Source organism: Terrapene carolina, unplaced genomic scaffold (assembly GCF_002925995.2).
Source record: "Terrapene carolina triunguis isolate 2854851 unplaced genomic scaffold, T_m_triunguis-2.0 Scaffold35098, whole genome shotgun sequence".
Classification (NCBI taxonomy): domain Eukaryota; kingdom Metazoa; phylum Chordata; order Testudines; family Emydidae; genus Terrapene; species Terrapene triunguis.
The window spans coordinates 2403955-2415948 of NW_020699449.1; the positions used below are offsets into that span (position 1 = coordinate 2403955).

At 38.8% G+C, this 11994-nt stretch overlaps 1 protein-coding gene across 2 annotated transcripts in view; it reads left to right on the forward strand.

Annotated features, from left to right (window-relative positions):
• The window catches only part of LOC112114757 (uncharacterized protein KIAA2026), an 83158-nt gene that overhangs the window by 23260 nt on the left and 47904 nt on the right, over positions 1 to 11994 (forward strand). For both annotated transcript variants that reach the window (XM_026646517.1, XM_026646518.1), the window contains one exon: positions 3301 to 4742. In XM_026646517.1, coding sequence (XP_026502302.1) covers positions 3301 to 4742 — 1442 coding nt within the window. The remainder of the gene's footprint in view (positions 1 to 3300; positions 4743 to 11994) is intronic.

Consider the following 11994-nt stretch of genomic DNA (forward strand, 5'->3'; position numbering starts at 1 on the left):
TTTTTTTTTTTTTTTAAAGTAAGTGACCGGAGGACAAAAATGTAATGTTCAGGGGAGTTTGTAGCCCCCTCAGTACAAAAAATAATAATGATAATTGAGGGAATATTGATGCCTATACATTTCACCAATGCAGTACTAATTGCATGAATGTTTTACTAATTACTTTAATTACTTTCAAAAATATTTTCAAAGTTCTATTGAACTGATAATCAGAACAGTAAAATAAAAAAACCTTAAATGTGCTTTTTCCTACTGATATAGGGAAAATATTTATATAGCCAAATTTACTACTTATACTCTGCATGGGTGTGCCTGCATGCGATCTTTGGCTGTAATTTCAACATCTTTAATAAATTAAGGATTGGTTTTGGTTATTAACAGTTATTCCTAGTGACAGGCCCCCTTCACCATCTGCTAAACCTGACCATTCCCTTCCCAGTGGCAACCCTGACACTCCCATCTCCAAGGTGCAGAAACCCTTTTGGTCCCACCTTTTTTCAAGCCCAAGTGCTCTAATATACAGAACTTACCTGTACATCTATTTCAATGTAGAGTTCACATATTCAAATAAACACACTACCATATGTTAGAGTATTTAGCTGCTTGGGAGGAAATAAGGCATTTGGAAGCCGCCTTATGCAGTTGCGAAGGAACGGCAGGCTTCTCGCAGGTGGAGGAGAGGTTTAGGAATGCGTGGCAATTGAGTGGGTGTTGAGCACTTAACTTTTTTTACTTTCTCTTTTTCTATTCTACTGCCCCACCCTCAGGAAATTAACTGAGAAACCCTATGTTAGTACAATATTGTATAACATTTCAGTGGACAAAAGTTAGAAAATGTAGACGTGAAGGTTCCCAATTAATTCAGACACCTTTGTACATGTGTGTTTGTTAATGACATATATTTAAAATCTTAATAGAGGCAGTCCTCGGACTTACAACGTTGTAATTGCTGTTCGTCGTAAGTCGAATGTCGTAAAGTCGAGGACTGCCTGTAATTGCTAACTTTGAAATATAATGCAGGACAGATACAGCTCACTTTACTCATGCAAGTAGTCCTGTTTACTTCAATGGGCTTAATCATCCAAGTAAAGTAAGCAAGATTTGGCCTCATATGTATAATGTGGCTGAATTAACCCTGATGTGGGAACATCAACTTTTGAATTTACTGAAATTTTTTAGTTTAAATGTTTTAGTGTTTTCATAAATAACAAATATCCAACAATATAGTATTAGTAAACTTCATCTTGGGGATCCATTACAAACCATTTGAACTTTCTTCATGATTTGTCAGATGAAACTTTCATTGGAATTACATTTTGATATCACATGTTTGTCTGTAGTTCTTGCACATTCATAAATACATATAGCACACTCACTCTGTGAAAAGTGCTAGTCTGTGGTATATTTATCCCTCTTTGCATCAAAGATGCAATCTAAACTAGGCTATTAATGCAATACATAGACATAAATCTGCCACTTTATACATTTCTATGTATATTTTAGAGGCTAGTACTCGTTAATAGTTTTCTGTCATCAAATGGAGTCAGTGTTTGGTTGGGTCTTGTGGCTTAATTGGGAGGAGTTAATCCTTCGAATTTATATTTTATATTAATTTATTTTTGTGTTAAGAGGGAGAATTGAGGCAAGCAGTTTGAAAATAAGATAATAGGAACTGCAATATTGGGTCAGACCGGAGATTGGGCTAGCTCAATATCCTTGTTTCTGACAATGGTCAGTACCAGATGCTTCAAAGGGAAAGTGTAAGAAACTCTGTACGCAGTTCTGGAATAACTTTTCCGTGGGGAAAATTTTTCCCTAAACCTATGAGTTAGAGTCTAGTGAGGGGTAGGCAGCCTATGGCATGTGCGCAGAAGGCAGCACGCGAGCTGATTTTCCGTGGCACTCGCACTGCCCGGGTCCTGACCACCGGTCTGGGGGTCTCTGCATTTTAATTTAATTTTAAATTAAGCTTCTTAAGCACTTTAAAAACCTTATTTACTTTACATACAACAATAGTTTAGTTATATATATATATATATATATATTCTAGACTTATAGAAAGAGACCTTCTAAAAACGTTAAAATGTATTACTGGCACGCGAAACCTTAAATTAGGGTGAATAAATGAAGACTCGGCACACCACTTCTGAAAGGTTGCCAACCCCTGGTCTAGTGTATGCCCTCAAACAAGAAGGTTTATACCCCCATTCAAATTTAAAATAAAAATAAAAATCTTTCTTTACTGTCCATACGTATGTCCAGTTCTTCTTTGAAATCTGCTACCTCTTGGCCTCTATCCTATCTTGTGGCAATTAGTTCCACAGGCCAATTTCGTGTGTAGTGAAAACATTTCCTTCAATCAGTTTTAATTTTGTTGCCTTTGCATTTAATTGAATGTACCTGTGTACTTGCATTATGAAAAAGGTAAATAGAAGTGTCCTGTCTGTCTTCTCTATACTAGTTATTATTTTGTATACATCTATCAAATTCCCTCTTATTAGTGTGTTGTCTAAAGTAGCTTTAGTCTTTTCAACCTCTCTACTGAAATTTTTCTAGGTAGGTCTCTATATCACCTGCCTCTGAATACGCACTATTTCTGCTGTATCCTTTTTGATGTGGCACCAGAACTGAATACATTATTCCAGCTGAGGGCATATCATTTATAAATGTAATATCATTATATTTTCTGTGTTATTTTCCATCTCATTCTTTATGCATCCTCACATTTTATTTGCTCTTTTTAACTCACTTTGCACATTGGTTAATAAAACACACATGGGGAAAAAGGGTATGTATACATCAGAATACCTTTTGTTAAGTGTGTATATTTATGTATAAATCAGAAAGATGTTAAGTGAAAACAAGAGACAAGATAGCTGTTAGAAGTCACAGTACAGCAGTGTGAGAGTAAAGTCTCAAGAGGTATGCAGTTCAATAGGATTTTAATTGGATACTTGGTGAGAAAACAGTGTCTGCTGATAAAAGGGCTGTAGAAGTGTTGTTGGGGGAATACCTGATGGTATCTGCCAAGATTTTTCTCATCCCCTCACCTCTTTTTCCAATTGACAGCAGTAAGAAGTGTAGGTAAGGTATAATCACCTACACTTTCCCATTCTGAGTACTGATGTGTTATGTAATCTATGTTAAAGACAAACTGAATTCTGATTTTACGTGCTGTGTTCTTTGTTGCTTTAAACAATGTCTATTTGTTTTTCATTCTGTATTTCTGACTTTTCTCCTTCACTGTTTTTTAAGGTAAATCACAATTGAATTTTTGTGAAATTTCTTTTATTTTAATAGGCTACGAGAGCAAGAACGAAAAGAGGCAGAAGAAGCTAGTCAGAAAGAAATAGAAGAATGGGAAAAGTCACTTTTAGCTGAAGCAGCACCTACAAGGATGGAGACCATGTGGGAAATTCCAGCTATTGGTCATTTCCTTTGTTTAGCACAACAAATTCTAAACTTGCCTGAAATAGTCTTCTATGAGTTGGAACGTTGTCTTCTAATGCCTCAATGTAATGCTTTTTTATCCAAAATAATGACTTCTTTGTTAAGTCCTCCTCATCGCAGATCTACCTTGCATCGAAGACCAACTCTTCCTTACAGGACTTGGGAAGCAGCACTTAGACAGAAAGTGCAACAGTGGTACACTGTTGTAGGGCAAACTGACAACCCTGATGGCTGTGCAGAAAAGCTTGGGCTATGCCCCCAGTTTTTTAAAGTCCTTGGGGAAATTAATCCTTTGGAGGGAAAACCATTTCATGAGCTCCCTTTCTACCAAAAAGTATGGCTGCTAAAAGGCCTCTGTGACTTTGTATATGAAACACAAAAAGATGTTCAAGATGCTGTGCTTGGGCAGCCTATCCATGAATGCAGGGAAGTGATCCTTGGTTATGATTTCTTGGAGAATGCCTATGTTCATTTTCCACAGTTCTGTGGTGCTGATGTACGGATTTACAAACAGAAGCCTTTTCAAGCCCCTGCATTTCCAGCTCCACCCATCAAAGTAAAAAAAGTACCACGGATTAAATTGGAGAAAGTGAAATGTGAGTATGTCAGCAAAAGCAATGGGGAAGTCAGATTTGGTGGTAGAGAAGAGCGGCTACCTCACTGTAAGATAGAAGCAGGGAAAAGTATGGATTCTCTTATTTGTTGTCCAGCAAAAATTCACTTGGATAGCTTCAGTATCACCACGGAAAAAGAAATGAAACCCAACTGTGAAATTAAGATGCATAGAGCCTGTGACAAAAAAAACCCTGGCTGCTGTAAAGAGAACCAGGAGAAGCCAATTAGTCCAGGAGAAATTATTGGCTTTGGGGAACCTCTCAGCCCAGGAGAAATCAGGGTTGTAGAAAATGGAGAGAAAGATCATGAAGCTTCCCTAATAAAAACGGAGCCTAGCCCATTAAAAACAAATACCCTTAAAACCTGCCAAGCACATGTGAATGGGAGTCATAGCAACAATCCAGACATGAAATGCCACAAAGTTACTAGAGAAATGATTTTGGAGAATTCACTATGGAATAATAAGAAACTAAAACTTACTAAGATGCGGGCAAAAAAGAAGAAAAAGAAAAAAAAGAAACTGAAAGACATTTTGAATGCACATCTGCAGAGAAAGCGTGATGACCTGCAAAGAAAGCGTGAGATTCATCCTCACCCGTTCAAAACTTACAAACCTGAGATCCAGAATAAGTTGTTTATCATCAAAAAGAAAACAAAACACAAGAAGCACAAATCTGGTAAGTTGATTTTATTATACTAAAAATGAGAGAGAAGGTGATAGTGGACTGTTCTTAAAATAGACTTTGTAGCTGTATTTGTTGTATTTTGTTTTGTGAATGGGAACAGTATCACGCATTTTATGTTTCTGATATTAAGAGTTTCACATCCAATATATGGTATGCACAGAGCAGGTCCATCAGTTGATAAAATTTGACAAAACTTGATTAATGTGCAGAGTTTTCAGGGTAGCCTGTAGTGAGTGTAGTTTTCTGGGAGGCTTTTCACTTGATGCAAAAAGCATCTGAGGCTATATCTACACTTACGTAGCGTGTAGAGTACAGACACCACTGCCCCCTAGCCCAAGTAAAATAGCAGCGTGGTATTTAAACAGGATATAAATTGTGCACGCTGTTTTACATGGTGCTGCCATACTTGTATTGTCAAACTCTTTAGCAAGGTGGTCGTCACTAGCAGTGCTCTCAGAAATACCAATTGTTTTTTAAAGAAATGATTTTATAAACTATTTTGCCATGTGTACATAGTGAAAAGTTTTTTACATTTTGAACATTCAGATTGTTGGACTGAGCAAAGTGCCTGACCTTCCATCATTAAAATGAACGGAAATTATGCTATTGACTTCAAAGGGAGCAGGAGCAGGCCCTTAAAAATTATTCTGTCTGATTTTTTTTACTAACTATTGTTACAAATAATACAATTTTTAATATGATAACTTGATTACTATGACAGAGATCAGGGAAAAATTGCTATTTTCAGTTGGTTCACTTTGTATATCTTATATATAGTGCATTGAGCACAAAATCTTGCTATCACAAATTCCTCATCTGTGTTAGCTGCTGTGGCTGTAATTTGATGCCCAATTTTTGAAACATACTAACTTTTCATTTTGTTTTAATGCTTAAAACATAAACAACATTATCTTGCTTAAGGCAACTTTGTGATCTAGGATCTGCTGTCAAATGAGTCTGTAGACAGTTGTAATTTGTTTGATTCTATTTTAAGGACTTTTTTATTTCTACTAATCTTTATTAAGGTATACTTTGGGTACCAAGCATGTTATATTGGGAGAGCCTGTTATAACAGAAATGAGTATGCTAGGCTGCAAATTTAAAAAAAAAAAAAAAGGTGGGAAATGAAATAGTATTATATTAGTCATAAAATGAGCTTCTGTAACTAAGTAGTAAATCTAGCAGTAAGCTAATGGGAGTACCTGGTTATTTATATCAAATTGCACTTTGTGTGGTAAGGAATCCTAGTTTCACACTGGAATTGTTATGGTGAATTTTTCATGGGAAATATTAAAGAATGTAAATGATTTGTTAAAAAATACATTTCCCTGTAATTCTAGTCTACTATCTACACTTTTTCTTCATAGATGCCCACTCTTAAATTAAGTGGGCTCCAGCAGATGGCGTGGGAATGCTCTCACACATTAAGAGTTTTTCAGTATTTCCTGTATCAAGGTGACTGTTGGGAATGTGGGGGAGGTTGTACAGGGTGCCAGAGCCTCCATCTATTTTTTGTGTGTAATACATTTATAGTGTGCTTATCACAAGGCATCTGAGTACCATGCAAAGGAGACAAATACAAAAAATACTAAAGCGAAATCAGCTAAGAGTGCAATGTGCTGCATAAAAAAAACCCCAGAGCACCGCCAAAGGATCAGTTTCGATCTAGTAAGAGGAATAGATAAAAGGTACACGGTTAATAAAAAAAATTAAAAAAAAAATGCCTGAGGAGGGACTCCAAAGACGACAAAAAATGGGTCAACTGAAGTAGATGAAACTTCTAGCATGCACTAAAGAGAGTGAGTGAGGTGCTCTGTGGACCTCCTCTAGGAGGAATTTCCACAGTTGAGACCCTCAGACAGACATGGAACTTCCCTACAGCCTTGTCCTGATTGAGCCTAGAGACCAAGAGCAAATCAAGGAATCCACATACTGATGGTTTGATGTAAGAACCTAGAGAGAGAAAAAGGTTCACCCCAGACAGTGTCTGACAGGAACATAGAGCAAGAGACAATCACTCAAGTTGAATTCCAGAAATTGACGTGGCAGGGGAGAGGGAAGGAAAAGGTGGGAGGGAACATCCTAGCTGGGTTTGGGGAGAACCGTGACCTACATTTTTTTTCTCAGCTTGTTATCTTGTGTGATGAAAATCCTCATCTTCATAAACAGAGAAGCTGCTGCTGTGGAGATACTGTTATATGACACATGGATCTCACAGCGGTAAGGGAACCCCTTCTCCTCAGTCTTAGGATGCACAATATGGGAGCATGACCACGGGCCATGATGAGGGACATATAGGGTCAGGAAGATTGCTTGACTGAATGGGGCAAGAGACTGTCCTGTTTCTGTCCTAGCCTATTCAGGATTTATGGCCCAGAGTGGTAGATATATGGGCTTCCAACACTGGTGGGCTCACCTCCCCGGGTCCCTCTTCTCTGTCTGCTCCCAGCACTAACATCAGTCCTTACTTACCCCATTCTCACCACACCAACAGGGAAGGGAGAAGAGGTTACAATAAACCGTGAAGGAGATATTGGGCATTCCTCTCACCCCATCGACACTAGATATGCTTGATATAGGGAGGGTAGGGTGAAATCTACCTTGCAGAGCTCTGCTTCTGATGAGCCACCTGAGGTTTGTTGAAGTGAAGATACGCAGTCAGGATGCTCTGCCGCAGCAGATTTTGTAGCTAATACAAGGCAGAAAGAATGGAGAATAGCAGCTAAAGGCAGATGCAGAGTGGATCTGTAAAATCTGCTGGTGCAGCTCTTTCAGATTGTCAGCCCTTTAATGACCCTCAGATATGGCTTGTTTACTCTTGGGGGAATTCTGTGCCAAAAATTAAAAATTCTGTGTACAGTATTTTAAAATACTGCATATTTTCTCAAAATAACACAATATAATCGCATCAGTTTCAATTATTTTGGTAATTTATTTCAAAATACCTGTCAGCACCTATATATCTGTACCAATACAGACAACAAAAAAGATTCAATAAATGTTTTTTGACAAATAGATTTCTTACTAGGCATGTTAATAGAGAACTCTTGAGTAATAATTCATTTAAATTACAGTGAAAAGGCTTGGGGGAGTCAGGGGTAATGTAGGAGCTGAGGGAGAGGGAAGTAATTGCTGGGAAGGAGTCTGGGTGTGAACTTGGAAGGTTGTTGGGTGTGGGTGGGAGAAGTATGGAATAGGGAGCCTCCACCAGGCAGACCCTGGCTGATCCTTAGCCTCTCTCATTCAGTCAGGCACATCTCCCCTGTCCCTATGTGTCCTTGAACCACCACTCAGCCACTCCTAGTCCCCCATCCCCAGGTGGCCCTGCACCCCCTCCTCCTGCTCCATGTGGCCTTGTACTCCACTCAGTCACCCCCTCCACTCATGTGTCCCTGTGCCCACACTCAGCCACCCCTCCTCCCCCCATCCCCATGTGGCCTGGCATCCCCACTCAGTCACACCCCCGATTTGTCCCTGCACCTTCCTGTTCCCATGTGTCCCTGTGCCCCCACTCAGCCTCCACAATCTCCCCATGTGGCCCTGCACCCCCCCCCCCGACGCCATATGGCCCTGCATTCTCTCCCCTTCTGCCATGTGACCCTGTGCCCCCACTCAGCCACCTCCTTCCCATGTGTTCTTGCATCCCCACTCCCATTCAGCCCTTGCCCCAGTCTGTGCCCCCCCCAAGAAGCCCCATGTGACCCACGCTGTCTGTCCCCCATATCCCATGCTTCCTGACCAGGCCCCCCTGGGCAGGGCACTGTGAGGAAGGCAGCCTCTTCTCTTCCCTATCTGCAGCTGGGGCTGGCCTAGGAGCGCCTGATCTCTGTTCTGGTGACACAGCAGCCCCAATTGGCAAAAGGCATAACTGCAACACCTTTCCAGCCGAATGTATTTTGTGGGGGAGAGGGAAATTCTGCATTGCGCATAAATTCTGTGTCTGTGCATAGCGCAGAATTACTGCAGGAGTACTTGTTGGAAGCAGAACCCTTGCCTCTTCTCCCCCTCCCCCCCCCCCCATGGCTGAATTGGTTTTGTGTTATACTGAAAGTTACACTGAATAACAGAAATTATGTCTTATTGTTTTAGCATATTTGAATATAAAAAGCATGATTTCACATACATACTCTTTCTAAATATTGCCAGTTTATAGGTATGTATGTTATCTGAGAGCAGTTAATGGGATTTGTTAAAAAATGTCGTAAAAGTAGTGGTATCAGTATATATTTATTCTTAGGTATACTCTACCTCCTTCAGAAATAACAGGTTTTCACTTTTTGATTCTTAAAATACTCTTCTGTGTTTTGAATAGGCTGGTTTTCGAGTTATGTTAAATTGAACAACTAGGTACAGCCTTAACTTAGTTAGATGCTCCAGCACACCTCTGTAATATGGCACATTTTCCCCCATAAGAGTCTCAGAAGGAGAAACATATTTTGTATCTTCATGTTTTGTCCCAAGATAACTCACAAAATATCTTTATAAACAATTATAGTTTATGCATTACTTAGCTTAAAACTTTTTTCATAATTATTCTGAATAGGACTCACCAGAGAAAGTTGCCTTTAACCTATCAAGAGCCTTGTGATAGACGTGCAACTGATATAATATTATGAATACTGAAATGTAACCATTTTATGAATAATTTGTGACAAGGTCAGTGAGGTAAAGTTACTGTGTAACTATGGTGTTTTATTAGAATTTCCTGTGTGACTATATTGATTTAAATTATATTGGAAATAGAAGAATGTTCATTACACAACTGTAATGCTTGAATTCAGTATTGTTTGTACATGGTGGTGACACAATGGCTTTCCACATAAGAACACCCAAGCACACTCTTGGAAGACAATGGCATCCATTCAGCCTCTAGGTTGAAGTGACTTAGCTGTTTTCTCAGGCTGGGAAGCTAGTGAGCAAAAGGGCTATTATCACTTAAAAAGTACCTTTATCCCCACAGAGGGCAGGAGGAGTCACCAGAAGCTCTCCAGAGAATGTCACTGAGCTCTGATAGGCAGACAAGGTGACAGAGAAAGACTCTGCGGAAGAGTCTATAAGGAGCGGGTCCTATTAGGGTCCCCGTGTGGAAGATGGTTGAACACCTGGTAAACTAGATGAGTTGTATTGTATTTTATTTAGGGTTGTCGATTAATCGCAGTTAACTCACGCGATTAACTAAAAAAAAAAGTAATTGCGATTTTTAAAAAAAAATCATGATTGATTGCAGTTTTAATTGCACTGTTAAACAATGAATACTAATTGAAATTCATGAAATATTTTGGATGTTTTTCTACATTTTCAAATATATTGATTTCAATTACAACACAGAATACAAAGTCTACAGGGCTTACTTTATATTTTTATTACAAATATTTGCACTGTAAAAATGATAAAAGAAGTAGTATTTTTCAGTTCACCTCATACAAGTACCATAGTGCAATCTCTTTATCGTGAAACCACAACTTACAAATGTAGATTTTTTTTGTTTGTTACATAACTGCACTCAAAAACAAAACAAAATGTAAAACTTTAGAGCTTACAGGTCCACTCAGTCCTACTTCTTATGCAGCTAACCGCCAAGAGAAACAAGTTTGTTTACATTTACGGGAGATAATGCTGCCCGCATCTTATTTACAATGTCACCTGAAAGTGAGAACAGACATTCACATGGTACTTTTGTAGACTGCATTGCAAGGTATTTACCAGATGTGCTAACCATTCGTATGCCCCGTCATGCTTTGGCCACCATTCCAGAGGACATACTTCCATGCTGATGACGCTTGATTTAAAAAAAAAATGCATTAATTAAATTTGTGACTTTACTCCTTGGGGGGGAATTGTATGTCTCCTACTCTGTGTTTTACCCACATTCTGCCATATATTTCATGTGGTAGCAGTCTCGGATGACAATCTAGCATGCTGTTCATTTTAAGAACACTTTCACTGCAGATATGACAAAACGCAAAGAAGGTACCAATGTGAGATTTCTAAAGATAGCTACAGCACTCGACCCAAGATTTAAGAATCTGAAATGCCTTCCAAAATCTGAGCGGTACGGCATGTGGAGCATGCTTTCAGAAGTCTTAAGAGCAACACTCCAATGCAGAAACTATAGAACCCGAACCACCCAAAAAAAAGAAAATCAACCTTCTGCTGGTGACCTCTGACTCAGATGATGAAAATGAACATGCGTTGGTCTGCACTGCTTTGGATCTTTATCGAGCAGAGCCCATCATTAGCATGGACGTATGTCCTCTGGAATGGTGGTTAAAGCATGAAGGGACATATGAATCTTTAGCGCATCTGGCACATAAATATCTTGCAACGCCGCCTACAACAGTGCCATGCGAATGCCTGTTCTCCCTTCGGGTGACGTAAACAAGAAGCGGGCAGCATTATCTCCTGCAAATGTAAACAAACTTGTTTGTCTGAGCAATTGGTTGAACAAGAAGTAGGACTGAGTGAACTTGTAGGCTCTAAAGTTTTATATTTTTGAATGCAGTTATTTTTTGTACATAACTCTACATTTGTAAGTTCAGCTTTCATAATCAAGAGATTGCATTACAGTATTTGTATTAAGTGAATTGAAAAATACTATTTTTTATTTTTACAGTGAAAATATTTATAATAAAAATAAATATAAAGTGAGCACTGTACACTTTGTATTCTATGTTGTAATTGAAATCTATATATTTGAAAATGTAGAAAACATCCAAAAACATTTATATAAATGGTATTCTATTATCGTTTAACAGTACGATTAATCATGCAAGTCAGACCTGCTAAGATAGATCATGGTTGATACACAGGAGACTGCAACTCAAGGCCTGGTCTGAGTGTGGGACAGTTGTGTGAATCCACATTGAGCGGTGACAGCTCCTGAGGCTTGAGATCTAGAGGGGTTTGCTTAGAGAGACCAGGAGAGATTAGAGGTGCAGTACTGTGACAACTCTACGAAAGTAGATTAAAATAATTATTTTGATTCTTGTAAATCTGATTCATTGATCTAGAAAGCCCATTCTGGGATGGTGCGACAGGTCTACCAGAATGCAAGAGATTCCCTGAAATACTTTGCTTCAAAGGAGCTTTGATATAAATCCTGAACCTTGTAATAATGTTCTAAGAGCTTCAAAGCAATACACTTGCTGAGTATTCACTGTTTCTCCTTTCTTTGTAGTCAAAATTGCAAACACTTATTTAGAACATAAACATGGTTTGTTTGGTATGGAATTCAGACTCTGAG